The 24,239-nt window shown below is 38.5% G+C and overlaps 1 protein-coding gene across 2 annotated transcripts; it reads right to left on the bottom strand.

Moving 5' to 3' along the window:
* Positions 1–82: 82 nt before the first annotated feature.
* pds5a (PDS5 cohesin associated factor A) lies at positions 83–24,237 on the bottom strand. Of its 2 annotated transcripts, XM_027014205.3 has the most exons (34): positions 24,123–24,237; positions 23,628–23,821; positions 22,578–22,732; positions 17,775–17,978; positions 17,544–17,630; positions 17,293–17,390; positions 14,819–14,945; positions 12,687–12,767; positions 12,430–12,570; positions 11,327–11,442; positions 11,127–11,221; positions 10,876–11,021; positions 10,496–10,647; positions 10,007–10,120; positions 9,748–9,829; positions 9,572–9,620; positions 9,291–9,430; positions 8,700–8,815; positions 7,989–8,094; positions 7,315–7,475; positions 7,104–7,227; positions 6,777–6,935; positions 6,595–6,663; positions 6,325–6,461; positions 5,958–6,081; positions 5,646–5,850; positions 5,282–5,396; positions 4,982–5,114; positions 4,556–4,675; positions 4,289–4,357; positions 3,292–3,446; positions 2,962–3,046; positions 2,045–2,391; positions 83–1,394 (listed from the first exon to the last, which is right to left on the bottom strand). In XM_027014205.3, exons 3-34 carry the CDS (start codon positions 22,689–22,691, stop codon positions 1,391–1,393), a joined length of 3,975 nt encoding a protein of 1,324 aa, XP_026870006.2. In that variant the 5' UTR covers positions 22,692–22,732; positions 23,628–23,821; positions 24,123–24,237; the 3' UTR covers positions 83–1,390. The 2 variants fall into 2 exon arrangements, with proteins under 2 accessions (XP_026870006.2, XP_026870008.2); XM_027014207.3 differs by lacking the exons at positions 23,628–23,821; positions 24,123–24,237 and adding an exon at positions 23,379–23,565.
* Positions 24,238–24,239: the final 2 nt, after the last annotated feature.

Below are 24,239 nucleotides of genomic sequence, written 5' to 3'. Positions count from 1 at the left end.
CGAAGAAGCAGTGAAAGAAAAATATTTGTGGGGAGGATACTTTGTTCTCTTAAGAAAAAGAAGACAAAATTTAAACAAGCCGTACAAGCATGGTTATTTATTGTGAAACTATCATATTTCTTTGAATAAAAAAAGCTTGAAACGAAAAAAGTGTGTATCTTATTTGTAATTAAAGGACTGAATGTGTTTAATCAAACTAAAGCCTTCAGTCATTTCACAGCTAAAAGCATTTATTTTTACAGGGAAAAAAAATGAGTAAAAGAAAAAAAAAAAAAAAAGTGTGTGTGTAAACCCAAGACAAGGACCTTAAAAAAGAGGCATCAAAAAGAGGAATCAAATAGGGAAAAGTCTTAAAAAGACAACAAACCAAATGTTTCAAATTCCTTTTTTGAATACAGTAATACCCCTGCATTTGGGTATCACTCTTGAATTTAAAGTTAAAATTTTATATTATACATCCCCACTCACCTGAACTATGAGAGGAAGCAGTAGGTAAGAACATTTTGTAATTCTATACTCTGTACAAGACAGGACAAAACTTTAAAAGGCAGGTGCTGTTTCTGTGCTATGCTTAATTAAACCGATCTTGGTAGTTAACTTGAAGTTCATAACTTCAAATACAAAAGTCAAATCCAAGTGATGAGTAACGTCTCCTCATTTCTACTGTCCTGAACAGCATATACATGTGCACAAATATTCTCAAGGGAGCAGAATAGATCCACTAGTATTTTAAAGGGCAATGGGGCATCTTCTGTTGATCTCACACCAACTCAGCCATTTCTGTGTCAGTGCTTACGGAGGGGAAGCTTTTCTTACATCAGTGTTAAGTCACTTCTATGCAAGTTCCCCCATCATTGAAGACCTTATTTTTCACACGTTATGAATAGTGGGCTATGATGGACTAGTGTGTTTGTAGTCCAACTAAAGCTGCTTTCTCCATTTAGCCAAGCCTCTGTCTGTTTGGGACTATTCAAACAGCAGCAAAGCAGGAGAAGGGACAGGAAACCGTAAGAAATATTTCCAGGCATTTAATAAGCAACTGTAGAGCAGATTAAAACTGTATTTTTTTCCTTTCAAATATTCATTTTAAAAATGGCTCCATACAGTGGCAAAAACAAACAAAAAAATTAAACATCAAAAGAAGAAACAGGTGTCTCTACATACGATAACAAATCTAAAGAAGTTAATCCTTGTTCATCTTTAGTGGAAGGTTATGGAACAGTTCTGGTGTGTAAGCGTATGCGCATGCATACGTGTGTGTGTGTGTGTGTGTGTGTGTGTGTGTGTGTGTGTGTGTGTGTGCAGTTCGCATCAGGAGCAAAAGCGCATCTGTATGATGTCATCTGCTGGGCAGTAAACCTCTACTGCCTAACTTTTGCAGACCGCCGCTTTACCTGAGGCAAAAAAAAATATACATATACAATTACTATTCATTACAAATACATCTGAGTAACCATGAAATTGTATACAAGCTGGATGCTATCTGAAATCCTAGTTAAACCCTTTATTAATGAATATTGATAACCAAAATATTTCACAGCATGCTAAGCATTTTGCTACTATAGGTGTAATCTGGTGCAACCCTTCTGTGAAACTCACTCACAGCTCTCCCTGCTCATAGATGGTTTATCTCTTTCTGTGGGTTGGGACACCCCCATTCACCAGACAGATGGTTTCTCCCTGATCCTCCACTAACTGAGTGAGAGAGAGAAAACTCTCTGGGCTGGATTCCAACTCTCTCTCTGTTTCGCCCTCACTTCCATACACACTCAGACGGTGGCGGGGGTGACTGTGAACAATCCCATCTCGCTGTGTAACCTTTGCTGCTTTTGGGAAAAATAAGCTACCACCACAATCAATCTCAGTTATGAAAAGTGAGAATGGCGAACACTTACTTTCAATCTATAATCCAGCACAATACCGAAATGTGAATTACTATCAATTACTGATGCATCTCTATCTAATCCCAAAGAAAATTAACTTGAAAGTGAAACTAAAATGGAACTTAAATCAATATAAATGACTCTGAAGTAGAAAATGTTACCTTTGCAGGTCAATCTGCCTCTGTTGTCCTGCCCTCTTAGAATCTATGTCTTTCTGTTGTTTTGGTATCTTGCCACTGATTGGTTCTGCTGAGGCCGTGGAAGTGGTGTCCTGAGAGGGTGCTGCCCTCTTCCTGCCACGTCCAGCTCCAACCCCTGTCGTAGCTGTGACCTCTTTCTCTGCATTGGCCGTAGCTGCGGCGTTCTTCGGTGGCCTGCCTCGCCGGGGTTTGTTGAGTGGAGGCTGTGAGCCTGGCACGGGGTTAGTGGCCAAGCTGTTCTCCGTGCCATCGCTGGCTGGGGCACCCCGCTTCCTCCCACTGCCCTGAGCCGGAGACGCAGCCTCCTCCTGAGGCAGATGAAGGAAAATGAAGATAAAAGAGGTAAACACGCACTCATACTGCACTCCACATGGTCCTGGACAGTGCTAATCTCAATTCATTGTCATGTTCACAGAACCTTTTCTGGACTGTTCTGACTGTATAGTGTTGTTACAAATGGACCTGCTGCCAACTGTTGATTTGCAGACAGTGTCTTCTCTTTGAAGCAATGTCCAACAATACTCTGTTTATGGCTAGATGTTTTAGATGTGGGTCCATTTCAGTTACATACATGAACTGGGAACCTGCGCTTAAAAACAGCACTGCCATTTTTGACAGACTTTCTGGCCAGACATACCTAGTTAAAAGGCACTTTGATTTTTCACTTTCCCATTCTCTTCTAAATACACATCAATGAAGACCTCAAAAGTACTTTGAAGCCAACCGATAAGTTTCAAATACACCTGAATAAGGTAGATTTAACAGATCAAATTAAAATGGGTGATGGATTTCAAGCTATATCTATTTCAGTCCATTTCGAGCTTAGAGAGCAGATGTCCCAGATATGTAGTGTTACTGCAGGATTTCCAGGATCTCACCTTCTTTCCTCCCTCTGCTTTGACAATCTGGGGATTCTCTTCATTCTCCCTGGCCCCTGCTTCTGACACTTCAGAACTCACTTCCCTTTATCAAGAAGAAAATCAGAATGTTTGCCTTTATTTATTTTAGAAGTTTAATTTTATGTAAATTCCATCACATTTTTTACAGACATGTCAAGAAAGAGTCAAGAATTTTTACTCAAATATATTAAGTACCTACTGATACCTTCAGTTTGAGTTCAGACAATCTAGTATATATGGCCACATGATACACAGCTAGATAATCTTCAGCTCAATATAAATCAATCACTGTACATGACAGGCCCATACCTGTTCTTGGTAGTTGCTGGAGAGATGGGCTGAGAGTTGGCACTAGTGTTGCTTGCTGTGTCAGAGACGGTGGTTTTGGTGTATTGTCTGCGAACTGTTTGAACCGTTAAAGGCTTGTTCACTGCTCCCAACACTCCTGTCTGCTTTGCCTGTTGCTGCAGGGGGCACAAATAAAAATGCTAGTTAGTTAAGTCAATTTAGTAACAAGTTTACATCATTCAACTTAAATACATCTCTATCACAATAATGCTATTAGGCCTTTTTTAAAAGGTATGACTTAAGATATATGGCATGTCTTACATATATGTATAACTTTTTTTTTTAAAGTCATGCTTGAAAGTACATAATCCACAAGTTTTTGTTGCCTGACAAATGCTTGGCTTCAGATAAATAAATTCTCAGACATCCATGGAGTAATTTCTGATTTCAAAATCATTTTTAAATGACAATATCGCTAAAATCACATGCATTTCTTGTAAATTTTTAATAATATTAGTAATAAACTATCATTACCATAACCTCCCTTAGTTACAGTGTCATCTTCCACAGGCATGAGACTAATCTCACACAGACATGTTTGATGATGAGGCAGAAATGTTTCTATAGGAAGTGAATCTGTATTAATTTGAACAAATTAATTTGAATTTAATTACAAATGAATTTGAATTAATTTGAATTTGAGTGGCGATATGGAGTTGGACAGAAGCTGAATGCTCACAGATAACACGTCCAATCAGGTGTGGAGTATTATAGTAATCCATGACACATTGTAAGGTATTTAAACTTTATATTCTCAATATAAATAGAATTAATAATCCAACTGTTGCATCTGTTTCTAAAAGCTAACTAGAAATCAACAGATCTTTGTGCTGTCTAACACTAAAAACCAAGCATTTGACAAAAAAATGTAAAACCATTTTACACTGCAGTAAATGCTTTTTGAAGGATTGCATGGAATTATTACATGGAAGCAGGCAGTCAAAACTTGGGACCTCACCTGGATTTTTCCAGTGAGCAGAACATTTCTGGCCTCAGCAGAGAGATAATCTTTATCGTTGCTGAAGTCCTAAAGGGGGAGAGGAGCGGTCATGGCACAATTGTAAAGATAAAATTTTCTACAGCATCTAAAAATTCAGTACTTTCTGATGTTAAAACAAGACCAAATTGAAATTGTTTTTTAAAATGACATTGTTATTAAATGAGATGGTGAGAATTGGTGCATATTTCAAGTATATTCAATGGCCAGTGGAGTAGTGGAAATTACCTTATCGGGTGGAGTGAAGAACTTGGTGGGCAGCACAGGGTCTTTGGGTGAGTCTAGGTGACAGGAAGTACTCTTATTTGTGATGACGAACAGTGCCACATCACAAACGATGTACAGCTTCTGTTGACCATAAAAGAAAAGGTGCTTCAAATACAAATGTGTTACACATACTCCTCACTTTGTTACAAACTCCTGCATTGTATGTTACAAGTGTACAGGTCTAGATTGTAGCCGATTGGTATGCACACTTTGCCAGCCACCATTCATCACTGCTTAGTTTCTAACTGCAGGACCACTGCTAACCAAGGTTTTTGTTTTGCTAGAAACTGACCATTAAGGAATTGATGCCCAACAAATTGTGCAGGTCAGCAAAGACTACAAAGTGTTTTAAATAAACTTTATGTAAACAGTATGAAGCTCACTCACTTCATTGGCCTTAGGATCATCAGGAGCCTGAGCATCTTTTGTCTGTTTGATGTTTTCCACCATCTTCCTCAGGAATGAGTGACTGTTATTCTCATTCTTTGTCATCAGCACCTCTAACATGAACCACAAGCACCTAGAGAGAGCAAGCGCATGAGTGTGTGCAAGGGGTTAATATCCCACAAACCAGATGACCTTTTGCAACCAAAAACATTTCCATGCCTCTACCACAAAACCAACTCAGCAACAGAAAATACACATCTCTCTAGCTTCTGTATAGCTGACTGTGTGATGAGCTCTCACTCTTTGATGTCTCGGAGCTGCTCAAATTCCTGTGGTTTGGTGAAGTCCGGGTCGTGTGCCAGTAAGTGAATCATATATGGTACCACGTACTCTGGCAGAAGGGACAGGAGTTTCTCTGGATGGGATGAACAAATGAGAGAGAGTCATTCATTCAAAGAGAGAAAGGTCATTAATTTAAATGATCATCTTTCTTTAAAATCTGGAATTCAAATCCTTTTTTATCTCTTCATTCACAACCCAACTGACAGTTTCTACCTCTAGCTGCTATATGAGCATATAGCTAACTCTACATTTTAATTGAAGAAATTGCAAGAGAGATGAAGCATCATTTGCTATTTGTATGTGTGTCTGCATATGTCCTTACCATGTGCCATAGGGTTCTGTTTGATGTATTCCCTGCGGACACTGATGTTTTTGAGGAGGCACTGTCTGGCATGCGCACGTCTCTCCTTCACTGGGTCTTTAGCACACAGTGCAAACACAGCCATGTACTCCAGGGGCAACAAGAGCTTAACCAGTGCCACATGCAGCTTCTGTGCAAAGATCTGACGCACCTGATAACACTCGTCCTGTGGGAACAGAGTTCATTATAGTAACATTATAGAGTAACATTATAGTAAGCAAACATGGATGTACATGTAGGCAAGTACTGTGAACATGTGTGTGTTTAACTTACATTTATGACCAGCCCACAAAGCTGGAACTGTTCTGGTGTAATGATGTCATGGTAGCAAGGCTCCTGTGCCAGTTTCAAGATGGCACTGCCTGCTGCCAATCTTAATCGAGACATATCTGACTTACTACACACACACACACACACACACACACACACACACACACACACACAGAGGTTAAGACCAGTACAGAGGTAGCTGAAGTACAAATTACAAGTCACAGATCTACCCAACCAATGGCTTTGTGCCAATAAGGACAAACAAACAAACAAAATCTGCTACCCAGCCCCCCATAAATCCATTTAATAATTCTAACAGGATGTTTGCAGAGTATTCTGTGCATGCTTATGAGGGGTGAACTTTTCCCACCAGATTTTCTTCTGCTCGGTGAGGTCTCCCTCGCTGACCAGCATGGCCGAGAGCAGCCTGAGTGTGGAGTTTGCTGACTTGGATTGATTATTCTTCATCCCCAGCAGCCATCGCACCAACAACTTAATTGCCTGAACCTGGAAAAAACAAACACACACACACAATGACAGCAGCCAACAAGTATTTAATACTCATTGCACTAATGCCAGGCCTTAAGAAATTCAGGACCCTGCAACAAAAGCACACACACACACGCACGCACGCATGCACCTTTGCTAAAACTTCAGGGGAAACTTCATCATCAGCTGTCCATAGCCTTCCATTCTTACTGCCCACAGACTTAAAGAGAAAAACAAAATAGAGAGAGTAAGAGGGAGTGAAATTGCAACATTCAGTGCCATTTAGAAACATTACCAAAACACAAAACAAAACATCACCCTCGAGACACTCACTCGGTCATTCATCAGCAGGTCTTTGACAATGAAGTTGGCCACTATGGACTTCATGGGTGATGCAAACTGATCTGGAGCCAGCATGGAAATGTGACCCAGAGAGACCAGTGGAGTGATCAACTGCTCTGGGACATCAGCATTAAGACTACGAGACAATGGCTGCAGAGCGATGAGAAGGAAGTAATCAAAATTATTCATAAAATTTTTGTTACCATCATCATCATATCAAAGTCCATATTAAAAACTGAAGCTACTGTGGAATTTAATTATTATTATTTTTATTTTTTTTAAAAAGGACAGTCATTCTTTTCAAATTGTGAATTGTACCTCGAATATCTGAGCCAGTTGGACTTCTTTGTTGTGGAAGATGGCGTGGATACAGTGTACTGCCTGTTTGGCCTGGTGTGGAGTGCCTCTTTTAGCTTTTTGGTGCAGTATGGGAATTAGAGTTCTGAAAACAGAAAGGTTTGATGCTAAATTTATTGCAAAGTTTCATTCGTTGTCAAATGTGTCTGAATGTGGTGGCAGGTTGTCGTACGATCGAATCTGTGGCAGTTCGCTCTCGATTTTCTGGCCAGTGTTTCTAAAGATCTGAATCGCAGCTTCGGCCACCTTATCATCCTCCATTTTCAGACACTGCAACAAAGACTCGTACGTCTCAGCTGAATGGAAGGCTGTGGGATGGGTGAAAGACAAAACCTGAGAGAACAAGGGAAAAAGAAAAAAGGAAGGGTGCAAGCATGGAGAGAGAGGGGGAGAGAGAGATTATGGAACTAGCCCATATAGAAGGCTGTTGGGATTATTTAGAAAGGGTCTTTAAACATCTTAATTAAAGTTTCTGAGTGCCAGAGCCCTTTCTGGCTGTTTGTCACCTCTGAAATTCTAGCTGCTTAAACTTCTTTGTATTCCATAATATGCTGGATTGTCATATTGAAAGCAGTCAGGCACTTCAAATGGTACACGTAAACCAGCAACAGAAAAGGCTGCCAAATTTTTTTAATTTCTCCATTTTAGATGCAAGTTATTTTGCTGACATACTTTGCTCTGCACCAGCCTTATAACCACGAATTGACATCATAGTGAATTTATCAAGGCTTAGTTAAATAGTATATTCAAAGCACAAATTCCTTCAAGTAAGCAAAATAAAAAGCATAAAAGATTAGTAAAATTAGCAAAAAATCATTAACTACACAAATACGCATGTAGGTTCACCTTGAGCAGCTCGAGGCCAGCACGGATAGCAGCATCAGGAGTCACACCCTCATCATCATCATCAGCAGTGCCTTCAACGGACTTATTCAAAAGCTTCACCAGAGCACTACATACATAAAACAGTCACTGTTACTTCAATAGCTTGATGAGGGAGGGGGTGGGTAGTTGCAGTTATGCTCTGTCACCACTAGGTGTCCAATCACATTGAACATGCTGGACACATGACCCATTTATGATTATTTGTTCCTACACACATTAACCAAATATCTGTTTCTCCAAAATTTCACACAGATACAAACACAAAGTTAAAGTATCACTTTTCTAAGTGTGACTGCACACATTTCTACAATGTCTCCATCCATACATCAACAAATGTTAAAATTCTATTATTTTAATCCCATGTTACAAGAAGTGTTTATCCATGTCAAAAATTGTGCAACCACAAAACTGTGCTTTCAGGCTGTGTGAATCATCTGAAGACATCCCTGATCTGATCACACTGACAAAACTGTAGAAACAATAAAAATTCATTCTATGAACTGACAACAGAGGTTCAGACTCATGCAAGGAATTAGCCTACATTCGCTGCCATAAATTACACAGACAACAAGGAAATAGCAGAAAACAGCATCGTATGGCCAGGTGGTCTACAAAGCTAGCCAAGATCTTTAAAAACACCATTTAAAAAGACTTTAGATGCTGTATATCTACCTGATGGCCTCAGAGTCAATGTGCACTGGAGCAATTCTCTCCAGCAGGAACTTGACCATCTCCAGGAAAGGGTTTGTGGGCTGCTTGGGATATGTCAGCTTGCGTGTTATCTCTCTCTGTAAACAGAGATGACACTCTAAAATCCATGATATTCAGATAGCTCTTTCTATACTTGCATTCATGAGCATATAACTCACCCACAAAGAAGCTAATGTAGCTAGCTATAAATAAATCCTTTAAGATTCTTACAGACAAAGGAGTGACACTAGCCTTCATTCATCTTTAGTAACATTAGCAGATCTGGGGGAGCCATTCACAGCAAATTCATTTGACACCATTCAGCAAGCTGAGATACACCATTGCAGTGACACACTTATAATACACAAATGCACAAGATGCATTGGGCAAAAGCTATAAAAGTGTTAAATATTTGCATGGAAGTAACCTCACACTAAGCATTTGCAGGTTTTCACTTTTTAAAAAAAATTGTTACTGGGGATGTTAAAAGACAGCTCTCCATGCATTTCTGGCAGGAGCCAGTGAGGTTGTCCTCTGCTGTGCCCCACGTGGTAGGGCTCCTGTTAGACTCACCACACACTGCTCTGCCTGTTTGCAGGAGCAGGTCGGGCTGATGAGCTGCTCCAGTTGGAGCCGCAGCTTCTCATCCTCACCCAGAACCTGATTAAACTTCTTCATGAAGTCCTGGGCCTTTCCTGGATCTGGCAGATTCTCTGGTAGAAGAGATTGAGATACACTGTTATTCATAAACACAGTAACTGTGGTGTGTGTTTGTGTCTGTGTGAGGCACGGGCATGTGTGTGTTTGTGTGTGTATATGTGGCCATGCACGTTAACGCATATCGGTTTACTCACTGGCTATGGTCATGAGCTTTCCAAACATGGCTGTTGTGTTTGCCTCAGACTGTGTAAACAACATAAATAGCTTAACTGTATACAACTATGTGCTTAGCTATGCACAAACATGAATGTAACACACTGTTGCAATACCAGTTTAAACATGACAGGAAAAGAATGGAAGAGTTTCCCACCGTGGGCAGTTTATGCAGGTCCAGCAGTTCCCTGACGAGTCCTCTCAGCATGTTCTGACACTTCCACATCTCATTTAGTGCTCTAAACAAAACAAAGAGGAGGTATCCAGGTCACTCAGGACATCACTACCACTGAACTCATCAGTAAGGAAAGGTAGTAAAAGAGCTCAAAACTGTTGAACATTAGTAAACCATCAAGCAGAAAACATAAGACAGAAAAACAGAACACTAGGTTTTGAATGTACTGCTTCTGACTCACTTTACAGCATTGGTGTCCAGACAAGCGTAAAGATAATACAAGCACTTCATCTTCTCTTCAGTCTCCAAGCTGTGAGGCACCATGAACTGCGCAAAGATCTTTTCCACCAGCAACCTAAACATACACATAGGAGCGCACGTACACACACACACACACACACAAAAAAACACTGGTGTGCTAGCAACAAAGGTACCTGGGTGAACACATACGCAGACCTCCTTTGTATTAAATAAATAATAAGTAAACATTGCTTGTTTTCAGAAAGCTAAATGTTTACAACAAAGATCAAGAAGAGGGGAAAAAAAAAAAAAAAAAAAAAAAAAAAAAAAAAAAAGACACCTCAAGTTGACAATTATTTTCCACTGCATAAAACATTAACATCTACAAATAACACAGATCTACAGTGACAATTTGTGTATGAATCTGTGTGTGTGTGTGTGTGTGTGTGTGTGTGTGCATGCACAAAAAAAGTGTTGCTCATCATCTCACTTGTCATCAATGCTGTTCTGGTAGTATATATGCAGAAGCTTGTCTTTAATCCAGCTGATTTTCTGGGCTGACTCTTTGCCGGCTTCATGGTGTAGGCAATACTTCTTATACAGCTGAGCCAAACCCATCATGGCCTCCTTACGAACACGCCACTGTAGTACATGTACACATAAGCACACACTCACCAAACATTTGTAAATCACTTGGACCACGTATGAATTCGTCTCTTAATTTACCAAAAAGTTCTAAAGTTGTTATACAAATATGCATGAGTACAGCACACAACAGACTATTTATATTTCCTTGCATTCCTCTGAACAACTCATGCCCCCCCAAATCGCTTTCACAACACTGCTACAGCGTGTAGTATTCTGTCTCACCCTCTTGTCCAACATCCTCTCTCTAACAAAGCCTAGAAGCTGGTCATTAACCAGGTTCAGGTCCTTCTTCCCTGCATTGATGATGGTCACAATGACATCGTGACGGATTGCCTCTTCGGGATCGTGCGACCTCACTTTCAAGTACTCTGGTGTTGTCACAGAAAAATAAGATACATCAAGTCAAACCTCAAATGGTGTGTGTATATACACAAGGTAAATACACAAGGCCATGCAAGCACAAGCCCACATACCTGTCAGATCCTTGGCCAGGTCTGGGTGGTTCATGAGGCAATGGCTAGCAAACTTCACACACTCTAATCTCACAGGTACATGAATATCATTAAACCTTAGAAGGAAAAGAACACAAAGGGTGAACAAATGTCACGAAAATAAAACTGAAATAAAATGCTTTTTAATATGGGAACATATACATGCACTATACTAAGCATACCTTCCCAAAAAGCACTGCCAGAGTGGCCGGTTTTGCGTGGCCAGTTCGGAGTCTTTAGCTCCAAACAGTTTGGCCAACAGCTTTACAACAGCCAGTCGCTCCTCTCCATCGTTGCTCTATACCGACACAAACATGTAATTATTTATATGGACAAATACATGAGTAGAAGTGAGTGTGTGTGGAAGAGCTCTCATATGTCATTTTATCTGCAGAACTGTGCACCTAGGTACAACTAGGGTTGCCTCAAATACTGTTACTGGAATACCTGGCTACCTAATTTCAAAACCAATTCAAGACTAATATTGTCTTCTGTATCATATCCCCTTCTGTACCATATCCCCCATAATGACTACTCCATAATAATGGCTTCTCCTTTTGCACTCGGGTGTGCAAGTCAACTTGGTGGAGGACCTGAGCTCTGACTGCTTGAGAGGATGCAAAGAAAGACAGAACAGTAAAGCATCTTAACAGGTGATGGTAAAGGTGAGCTCAAACTTCACAATGTCTCTTCAAAAAGTGCTGTACAGCTGTGCAACTGAAGAGCTACAGCACCCCCCATTTGGTGAGGCATATGTCAGATAATCAACCCAAGCTCTTCAAAGACATAATGCCACAGGTGCAAAAAAGTAACAGTAAGTTACAATAAGATGTGCAGACATGGAGAAGCAGTGCACAAGCAAATTTTAATAAAAGGAACCCAGCTAATGTTGCATCTTAGCCCACACGAAAACGTCAGTATATACATATTTTGGAAAGCATACAGCCTATCTTATGTTGATAAATTAAAAGAGTTGCTCATTATTTTAAAATGACAAATGCTATTTTACATAAATTAATGTGGCATTTCTTCATACTGTGCCATCACCTCAGAGAGGTCCATGGATAAATCCAGTAGAGCTGTCCTTGCTGCAAAAAGGAAGTTTGTATAACCTGACCTTAAAATATTTTTCACTTTTTTAAAATTGCTTTTTCTCCTACCAAAAAAAAATGCACATATGAGGCCTGTAATGCATGACTATGATGATTTCCTTTTGCCTGTGTATCTATTTTGGATCATAACACACAGCACAAACTGGCATGATGCATGAATGTGAAAATCCCACCTTCAGTTTGAACTCCAACTGTGGCATGACTGAGACAAGCAACATTGGGTCGATGGCGAAGAGCTCCTGTATGAGGTCAAATACATGCTCGGACAGATCGCTCACTGAGGACTTGCCCATCACCAGCACCTGATTAAAGAACTGGGAGGAGGGGGTTGGCAACACAGATTATGACAACTGTGATCAAACAGAAAATAGCTGAGGAACTCACTGATGGACAATCAGAAGTGGAAAGAGAAAGACCCAAGAACACTTACTGACGCTATGCAAGTTTCAATGGTCTGTACAGTCCGCTTCAATAATGTCTTGGCCAAGTCATATGCCTGCTTATTCAGGTTCTACACCATCAGAGAGATACCATTACAACCTCATTTACAGATCATACCTTAGCAGAAACACTGATGACTAAACATGGGATTTGATATCATCTGATAATGAATCCTGTTTTTCTTCTAGGCAATTAATTGCAGGGATGTAAGCATGTGGGATCACATTCCCCATCACCATAACACTGACCTAATGCAAACACCAGCAATTACATTAAAATGCAGCACTTCTGAAATAGTTGAGTTATACAAAATGGTATAAATCATTGTATGACAAACTGTTCAATCTAAGTAGGAATGGCTCCTGTATAGCTTCAAGCTAATTAAAGGGGACCTATTAATGCTTTTCCAGTTTTTCCCTTCATGTTAGTGTGTTATACAGGTGCAACTCAATAAATCAGAATATCATTCAAAAGTTAATTTACGTCAGTAATTCAATTAAAAAGCGAAATTCGTATATTATATAGATTCATTACACACACAGTGATCTATTTCAAGTTCTTATTTCTTTTAAATGTTGATGATTATGGCCTACAGCCAATGAAAACCCAAAAGTCAGTATCTCAGAAAATTAGAATATTGTGAAAAAGTTGTAGACTCATGGTGTCACACTCTAATCAGCTAATCAACACAAAACACCTGCAAAGGTTTCCTAAGCCTTTAAATGGTCACTCAGTCTGGTTCAGTAGGCTACACAATCATGGGGAAGACTGCTGACTTGACAGTTGTCCAGAAGACAGTCATTGAAACCCTCCACAAGAAGGGTAAGCCACAAAAGGTCATTGCTAAAGAAGCTGGCTGTTCACAGAGTGCTGTATCCAAGCATAAAAATGGAATGTTGAGTGGAAGAAAAAAGTGTGATAGAAAAAAGTGCACAAGCAACAGGGAGAACTGCAGCCTTGAAAGGACTGTCAAGAAAAGGCGATTCAAGAATTTGGGACTGCTGCTGGAGTCGGTGCTTCAAGAGCCACCACACACAGACGTATCCAGGACGTGGCCTACAACTGTCGCGTTCCTTGTGTCAAGCCACTGATGACCCAGAGACAACGTCAGAAGCGTCTTACCTGGGTCAAGGAGAGAAAAAAGACTGGACTGTAGCTCAGTGATCCAAAGTCCTGTTTTCAGATTAAAGTAAATGTTGCATTTCATTTGGAAATCAAGGTCCCAGGGTGTGGAGGAAGAGTGGAGAGGCACACAATCCAAGCTGCTTGAGGTCTAGTGTGAAGTTTCCATCAGTGATGGTTTGGGCAGCCATGTCATCTGCTCGTGTTGTTTGACCAGCAAACTCACCTAACCTAAACCCCACAGAGAATCTATGGGGTATTGGCAAGAGGAAGATGAGACACACCAGACCCAACAATGCAGACGAGCTAAAGGCCACTATCAAAGCAACATGGGCTTCCATAACACCTCAACAATGCCACATGCCACACCGCATTGATGCAGTAATTCATGCAAAAGGAGCCCCGACCAAGTATTGAGTGTATATACTGTACATACTTTTCAGTAGGCCAACATTTACGTATTAAAAATTATTTTTTGAACTGGTCTTATATAATATTCTAATTTTCTGAGATACTGACTTGTGGGTTTTCATTGGCTGTAGGCCATAACCATCAACATTAAAAGAAATAAGCACTTGAAATAGATCACTGTGTGTGTGTAATGAATCTATATAATATACAAGTTTCACTTTTTGAATTTAATTACTGACAAATTCACTTTTCGATGATATTCTAATTTACTGAGATGCACCTGTATAACTCTTATCAAGTGCCAAGCTTAAAGTATATGCCAGAATGAGTAACACTTTCCAAAACAAAACTACTTTTCAAATGTGGAAGTGTGGAGACACAGAAGCCTTGACTGAGCATTTCACACAGAGGGTGAAAAGATGGACAATATGAGAAAATGTGTTTTTGTAACAGTGAAGCACATAAATCTATTCTGATAGACCCCAAGAATAAAATTATGATCACTGAAAATGAGGTCCCCTTTATAGCAGTGCTTAAAATGGTTGTGAAGCCTTGCCTGAGGCTCTACACTGGTGCGAAACTGATCACCTTGTGTGCAGGAATGAGATTGATGAGGATGGTATCCAGCAGCTCTTGAGTGACTCCATCACCCTCCATTATGATAGAGCTCATCAGGTCCAACATGTGCATTTGCACCTTCTGGTTATGGCTGTTACTGAAGAGAAGAAAAACAGTAACTGCATTAAAATTATGTTGGGGCTCAGCAATTATTACTACATTGTTTATAGTCCTTACATATTGCAAATGGAAAACTTAATTAAAATGTATATTTTTGTAATGTATTTTTAGCTATATCCATTAATTTACCTTTGTAAATAGTAATGCCTTATTTCACATCAGTAATTTATTATTTCATCTCAAAGCTCATGTAACAAGGAACAACACTAGAAAATAAAGCAGCTAATGGCTCTTTTAATAGAAGTTTTGGGTGTCGGAGAGCAGCAGGTACTTTTTTGTGTATGTGCTGGAACAAATTTATTTTGCCGCTATTGTTGGTTGCAAATTACTTGACATACATTATACTTTACAATTATTTATTCCACATCTGACTTATCAAATTCATACCAATTCCATAATGGTCAGATTCCCCCTATAGCATCACGTTTCCTATGCGGCTTCATTTTTATCTCTGCCCTTGTCTCGTGTTTTGTATATCCCTGCCCTTCACCATTTGCACCTGTGTCCATTTCCTCACTAAACTGTGTACTTACACCTCATCTTTCGGTCTTGTGTTGTCAGCCATAGTTGTAATCATCTCCATCATTCGCTTTGCATCTGTGTTTTAATTTTACCGTTTTCTGGCTATGCATCTTTGTCCAATGGTTATTTGACTGTGGACTGTATCAAGGTTAATGATAATGGATTTGCCCTAAATAAACATTCATGTGTCCTGTCTCAAATCACTTCATATTACAATATCACTAAAGTGATATTTTCACCTTTCTTTTCTATGAGGTCTTCTCTCTGCAAACTGCTGTTTTCAATGTTTTTTTTTTCTTTCAATGAATCTCTGATTATCATTTTGAAAATCTTGTTAAAATATTAATTAAATGAATTAATCACCCAGCACTAGGTAACAAAGATCCCATAAGAAGGGGTGCATGGAGTTTTCCCAGCTGTCATATTGACTCTTACAGACAACTTGCTTTGTTACTTGCAAACTCCTAATTATTCCGAGGACAGCTTCATGAACATCTGAAAATTGTGTGCATTTTTTATTGATTGTATTTTTCTTGCATCCTCCAGTAGCTGATTTATTTTATTGTTCTGGCAAAATATAGGAGTATAATTTGTCATAACAGTTACCTTTATTGTTGACTAGCCAATGTTAAATCCCTGTTAAAGGCTAAGTGACAAATATTGGTCATGCTTTTCAAATCACTGTTAGTTTCCTTTATATTATCTACCACAAATAAGCGGAATTCAAAATTTCAACAGATAAGCAGTTGCTGAGATCATTATCCAACGTGGACTAAAATAAGGTTACTTAAGCCAAATCACATATAAACACACACACTGATCTTACTAGCTTCTAAACATTTAGACCGATACCGAAGCAGGTGTAAGGTGTGTTATTTATAATACCATTCATAAAGTTAAAACCAACAAATCAAAATACTGTCCATTTAAAGAATTTTGTGGTTTGTTTTTAGAATAGGTCAACTAGTAATAATCTACTTCAGTCTGCTATGTTAACTTGGCCAAGTAAAAACTAATTGTTTTCTGTGCTTTATCTTCACACCTCAAACTCACTTCTGCTAACCTGAACCACATTTCTGCTAACATATAGTCATTATGATACACCCAACTACTATTTGTATTTGTCTGTAATTTAAATGCATTAATGTTAAATTTAAATCACATAGCAATATCAAAGCAAATAAACAAATAAGTTGTATTTCACTTTATTCAATTAAAAAAAGCCATAGTTGTTTTTAATGGAAGGCAAAATCTTAACATAGCCTGTCTCCCATGTTTACATTATATAGTTCTTTATCTTTTCTAGTTTAACTTTATCTTTTTCCTATTAAGTCAGTGACTAAACCAACCAGTAGCACCTAAGGTCTAAGTAAAGTAAAGAAGCACAAACCTAATTATAAATTTATGCATATCCCAGTCCGGGAAGCATAACCCAAACTTATGCATTTGGCTACAGGACATCAGGTCAAACACACACACACACACACACACACACACACACACACACACACACACACACACACACACACACACACACACACACACACACACACACACACACACACACACACACACACACACGTAGAATTTACAACCATGAGCAAAGGTTGTTTCTGAACTTTGACATCCTAGCAAGAGAGTGGGTGACCCTCTAACACTACAAAACTAACCCAAAATTTTAAAAAGCTAAAGACAAAGTAGTAAAACACTAGTAGTATATACCAGTTGTACGCACACTAGAACTTTAAGGATATATGCATGTTCTAAATGGGAATGCACAGTAAAATGCAAAAATGACTCACTTGATGACAGAGAAGAGTGTTTTGAAGAGCTGAATGAAGATCTCATTACAGTCTTCAAGTTCAAAACATATATTATATGACTTCACCCATGCCAGATTCTAAAGCAATCAAAGATTGAAGGTCAATAAAGTATCACTAACATGGCCAGTATTTAACATTTTACTGCAAGACATTTATACCCAACAGCTGTATTAATGATTAAGACAAGTGCAAGAACTGAATTTATTAAGTAAAAAAAACACACCACCAACCTCAAGTAGATAGAAATATCTGTTGAACTGGGGGCTCTTTGTGTCTTCCAAGCCTTTCAATTGACGTGTGATAAACAGAAAAATTTCCTGCATGCGGACAAGTGAAACAAAGCCTCATGAATAATATTATCCAATCAAAAAGCACCATGCATAGTTAGTGTAAAATGTACACTGTGTTGGTGCACTGACTTGTGCATGCCTGTGTGAAATGGAACAAGCATCCGTGTGTACCTTGAGTTTATCATGTGACGTGTATGGAGCTTCAGGGGCATAGATCCTGAAGATGTCTGCAAGACAGCAAGCCACGAGCAGCCGAACATCTTTGTTGGGGTTTCGCAAAAAGAACTCGGAGGCCAAGTGAAGGGCAAGAGCCAGGTACTGCTGCTTCTCCTCTTCAGAGTCCTGATCCATGTCCATATACGTCTTTACCACCAGCTAAGAGACAGAAAACAAGAGGCAGAGACATAGAAATGGAGGCAGAAGTGAAGATGGAAGAATTAACTATTCAGAAATAAACAAACAAACAAACAAACAAACAAACAGTCATAGATTGGACACACCAGCTTCTTAATTTGCATTCTAACATCAAAATAAGCCTCAGCCTATGCAAACATTTTGAAATGCACATGAAGCAAACAATGATGGCTGACATTTTGGAAACAGAGCTCAATATCATTGTGTTCAGTGAAAAGACCTGAGTGGCATGTTACATGAGAACAGAGGGCAGTGACATTACAGTGACATTACAGTGACATTACATCAAGTTCCTGTCTAAAGAGTCTTCCACTGTGGCATGTAAAAACTAGATCAATAAAAAGGAGCACATTTTTGGAATCCATAAATAATCATAGTGATTAGGTATTAAGGCGTAGATTAGTTAAACGTTCGAGCGCTTAAAGGCCTCTGCTACTACATATTTTAACTGTTAAATTGACTTTGTGGCGCCAACATCTATTGATGCTTCACCACTAGCGGCCATAAAGATTCAACCTTAGCATAATGAAAGGTGCAACATCTATATCCTAAACTCTTCTAGCTATAGGACCCGGGAGATTTGCTAACTCCGCTCTGCTAGTGAGTATGTTGTGGGGGGATGGGCAGTCAGTGCTCAGAGCCACAGCACATTCATACTCTTGCTTTCCTTCCCTGTCTCTTCGGTTCTCTGCCACAAACATTCAACTTTTTTTGCCCATTTTGTATTTCATTCTCCCTGAATGCCTTTTCTCTTTTACCATCTTTCTCCAACAATCAACTGTGACAAAACTAAGGAGTATTACATCAAAACGTTTTGTGGATTATGTGAATTAGCCTAAAAAACAAGCAGGGCACATTATAAACTATAAATTTTTTAGATTATACACATTTAATAGTGAAAAGACATTTTACTAAATTTCATGGGCTGGGGCTTTTTCCCCCATGCATACATGTGCTTCAAACTGACAGAAATACTGCAACCAAAGAAATCAATATTTCTGATAAAACTGGTCCTACCTGAAGATCACTGAGAGAGAATTAACAAGGTAAAAACTCTTGGGTTCCACAAGAAACTTGCAGATCATGTAGTTTCTACAGCGTCACATAATTACACAACCTAGAGTAATCATCTCCCATTGTTCTCGGCATTTTAGACACCAAACAGCTATCTACACTTTGTCAATCCTTCTATGAGCCATTGTTTTTCTTCCAAACCCTTCAGCACTGTCAGCATACTGTCATTAATCTTTTTTCTTTTACAATGGTCTTCCTTGTATATAAAAACCTCTGTGTAAAGTCTCTGGCTCTTAAGGTAACTCCTGTCATACAACACTTTCAACAGGTGTAGCTACCAACAACTTTTTAATTTTCAATAGAGGTACAACTTCAGTAGAGCTCAAAATTAACTAGAAGCTGTTTTAAAAAGAGATTCACCACAACTTGACCAAAGAAAATTGCATTTGTGAAGAAAACCTCAATTACTGAAATCTTACATCAGCACCACAAATAGCCAGACAATGAAAGTTAGAAAAAAACTTCCAAAGCACATGTTTACAAGTCATTATAAATGCTGCACTGGAAGATGCATATCTCTCATACTGAAAACACCAGCAGAAAAACAGAAGAGAGTCTGCAAAGTTAGAGGACAGAGCATAGAAAAAAAGAACATTTCTCTCATTCACACACACTCAATCACATGGCTAACTGAGTACAGAATCTTCCCTGCCTACAAGAAGCATGGAACATCAACCAAAGAGCTGATCAAGGGAAACCATGAAAAATCCAGCTAAATCTATGCATCATCTTGGTTACTATAACATATAATTACTACAACATTCTTGGAATTATTTTTACTTAGTTATTTGTTTATTTAATTAATTTTCCTCAGATTTCTCTCTCTTATATAGTGGACCTTGGGGACTGTGTGTACCTTACTAATAGACTGATTCCTTACTAATAAATATAAGGTAAACAAATATTGTTTCTTGCATATTTACAACTGGCAAAGACTGTGAATGTTGAATAACGAGTAAAACAGTGTAATAGCACAAGGAGTGTCTCAATACTTCTTGAGTATCTCAATCTTCCTGTCAGCAGAACCTATGGCCTTCCTGCTATTTTCTGCTCATGCTGACCACCATCAAAAATGCCACACTACATTCATCCCCTTCTAAAATGCCACTGACCAATTTCCAGGGTTCCAACATATTTTCCATTTCAAAATGTCATACTTTTCCAGACTCCAATTTCAATAGAGACAATATTTGACATCTAAATATAAATAGTTAGATGTAAATAAATAGTTTCAAAAGCCAACTGTTTACATGTTACATTGTGGCCATGTATACTATTATGCTGGCAAATAATTGTCAGGATTGTACCTAGGTACTGTATCTCAAATCAAATAACACCAAACCCAGACAAGTTCAATGCACACCGTTTTCTTTAAGCTACAATACTGAAACAGTGCAACGTTACTCAGGTTGTCATGTTTAAAAAAAAAACAACAACAACAAAAAAAAAAAACTGTACACCTTCAGCCCCTACAAAAACAAACCAGGGAACTAGAAAAGAGAACTAAAGTCAACTGACTTTAAGCAAACTGACTTTGCTTAATTGGCTATAAGATAGACTAAATATATATTGAATAAATAAATGTTATTGCCCCCCTTATTTTAGTCTAATTTATAAATAAGAAATGAACATGTCAGATAATTGAATTTTCATGACATCTGTAGAGCCTTGTTTCACCCTCTCCACAGAAACAAAAAATGAACACAGCCATATGGTTTGCCTTACATGGTAAAGAAAGATAGTCCATTTATTTTTCAGATAATTATAAAATCACTGTATAACTGAAATATTTGAAAATGTTTAATATTTGTTTTTTGGCCATATAATCACCAAAGATAGAAAATGCAGAAAAAGAAAAGAAAGAAAACTTTCAGATGAATTTGGTCATGGATGACCAGATTTGATATTGTTATAAGGCACTTAGGCCAGTTCTGTTTTGCAGGCTGTGACATACAGATACAGAGGCAACTTCTTGCCTTGTTTTTGACAATGCCAAGTTTGCTCTGGCCTGTGCTCTCTCACACAGTGGTAAACATTTTGGCTGTGCTGACTGCCTACTTCAAACACAACGAATAACATTCTGCATGCATGATCAATTTATTTTTAGGAATTCAGAATTGCATATTTTAGAAAACAGTAGGAGCAATAGACTGGAAACAATTTTATTACTTTTTTCCCCCCATTTATCTCAATGTGGAAATGACTAAAATCAAATGTAATACCTTCCCATACTGCATAGGTACCCTGGATTGAAGTCCCTGAATGTTTATTATTTAAACAGAGTACATGAGAACTGAGGACTGGACCTGTGAGTGACTGATGAAGTCCCATTCCTATCATAAGGCCTCTTATTGGTCTATTTTACTCCCTCATATCATCTTTATCTATTCAAGACTGTCTGATCCTATTGTTTTCTCTTTATATCTGTCCAACTGAATTGTTTTTAGCTCCCTTTAAATTTTAGTTGAATCTTTGCATTTATCTTTTTCAGTTTCTTTGTAAAGAATTTTATAAACATGTTTTCTTTAAGTAAACTAACATTTTCCAGGAAGCTAATTTTACCTCTCACTAACGTATTGCATCATGCTTACATGTTGGCACTGACATACAACATCTAAAGAAAAGCTTATTGTTTCAGTACATTGCACATTGTTTCTTGAGCAAGGAAATGCAGAAAAAGCCCCAGATCCCAATCATGTTACTTCTGCAAAGCTTACAGCTGGCATTGCCCACTTCTAAACAAATTAACCATTAATGCAATAAGTGACAGTTCATTTAATAAGGTCTAAATGTTTGGATGGCCCTCAATATCAGGAATATCACATTCTTAATTATCAGCTTGTTCCAACTCCATGAGGAATATGTACACATGCACAAATCTGGCAAAGCAAGAAACACAGTTTAACATAGGCCTGGAATTTAATGTGGACTACAGCAAGCTTAAATATTATAAACTTACATATAACATCAATTAAAACTATTTAATAAATATCCATCGATTTGTATCCTGTATCACTTTGCTGATGAAGGAGCAAATGCATCACTGACAACTAATTAATGTAAAGTCTAAAGCCTATAGAGTCAACTACCAACCTCTGTTACATTATCAAGAACCAACTTAATGGAGCCTGTGGAACACATGCATGTGTTATATCTTGCAAAACATTCACCATTTAGGCCCAACAGCAATAAACACTTAACCCACTATTTTCAGGTTAAGAAAGAATTTAAGGCTAATTACATAGTAGTGTTATAACTATATTTCTAAGCAATAAACAGTAACCCTCCATATATCTACGAACTTGAAATTAAATGATTCCTCCTCATTTAGACACTATACTAAATTTCTGCCGGCTGTTTCCTAGCTACCTGTTGTAATAAATCAATTTTTAAAACTCATGTCAAGTTAGCCAACTTATGTAAATACATTTAAGATTTGCGTAGTATACGTATTTTGCATCACAGTAGTCAAAACAACGCCCTTACCTTCAACCTTTTAACCACTTCATCATTACTGATTTTGTCAGTTATCTCTTTAACGCCGAGCGGGTAGATGATTTTGCCGTCAGCCACCGGCTTCTGCTGCTGCGGGAACTCCATGCCGCTGAACGTTGATTTTCCAAACAGTCCTCCACTGGCCTCTATGGGTGGGAAAACAAAAGTTCAGCAAACGAATCAACCGCACTTTTGCAAAAACACATTTTAAAACACAATATGAGTAACCATAAAATAGGCCTGTGTTTTATAACCGCATAATAAACAACCAATAAATCATCAACTATCTTAAATACATTTCGCATCAAGTCAAAGAAATTTCCTAGTTAAACAAATATCTGAGAAGCTAATAAGCTAGCTAAGTAACTAGCCTGGAAGCTAGCTAACAAGGTTTGCTCAGACATCGTATTCTGCAGATTATTCAAAAACTGTTCTATCCATTTAAGTCCATCTTCAATAGGAAACCTGACGAAACAAACACTTCCACAATTTATTCTCTAAACTATCCCCATAAACACTGCTAATTTACAAGCCGCCCGACAATGCAATAGCTATAAGCTAACATTAGCGACCTAGCTTTGCATTACATGTAGCCCAGAAACTGTGGCCTAGTCAGCACCACGCTAGGCCTCAAACTACTGATTCACACAACACTGACATTTACAAAGCGCTAAACATCAAAACCATCAGTTCTAATCTACAAAAAGCTAACTCCATTCACATTTGTGATTTAATACCGCCACATTTCTAAACTACCTCAACTTTAGGTTACGGATAATAAAATATATTTACTTGTTTGCCTTTATAACTTCCACTCAGTGGGCACCATCGTTCCTATTGCCGCTAACTGAAAAAGCAGCGTTTACAACAGGCGGTGCTCATCGCCTCCCTCACTGACGAACTTGCCCACAGCGAGGATCTGAACATCCCAGTAAATGCATTACCACACAGCGAGCTTTCTATCCAACAAACTACCGCACAAACTGTCTCAACAGCACGAGTTCATTCATAACTCGACTGAAATATCTTCTCGGTATTTACCTCATAAACAAGTTGTTTTAATTCATTGGTCAGACTCAGGTTTGGGCTTTTAGTTTCGGCACAAAGCTGCTTCTCTTTCACACAGCGCTGTTCAGCGTCCTCCTCCTGAACATTGGAGACATGGCGCCCCCGTCGGTCTAAACCCCGTCTCGCCACACAACGTGCGAAAGGGCGGGAGAGAGTATAAACATTTCCTATCGGAAGAACCACTCAATTTAGATTATTTAAAACCACGAACCAAGTAAAAAATAAAAATAAATAAGTGGAACAAAACAAAACTGATAATATAATACCTTGAACAAGTGCGCTTTGATAATGGTTTAAACTGCTGTTTTATATCTCATAACAGCCCTATACCTAGAACAAGGCTTCATCTGACGCTCCAAACTAAAAACGATGAATTAATAATTGCCCTTAAAACAAATAGAAATTAAGTAAATAATAAAGACATTAAATAAATTCTACCTTGCTTATCTGTGGTTATTCTTTACTCACCCACTAGTTGTGCTGTTAGATATAGGCCTCCCGTAAAAAGGTCGATGAGGGTTTGGATGGCTTACTCAAATGTTTCATATCTTAGGCATGTTTTACTGAAAACCTGCCAGCCGTGGA

Source organism: Electrophorus electricus, chromosome 5 (assembly GCF_041902795.1).
Source record: "Electrophorus electricus isolate QZ-2024a chromosome 5, ASM4190279v1, whole genome shotgun sequence".
Classification (NCBI taxonomy): Eukaryota; Metazoa; Chordata; class Actinopteri; order Gymnotiformes; family Gymnotidae; genus Electrophorus; species Electrophorus electricus.
Note: the sequence above shows the minus strand (reverse complement) of the source record. Positions and strands in the feature narration are given on the sequence as shown.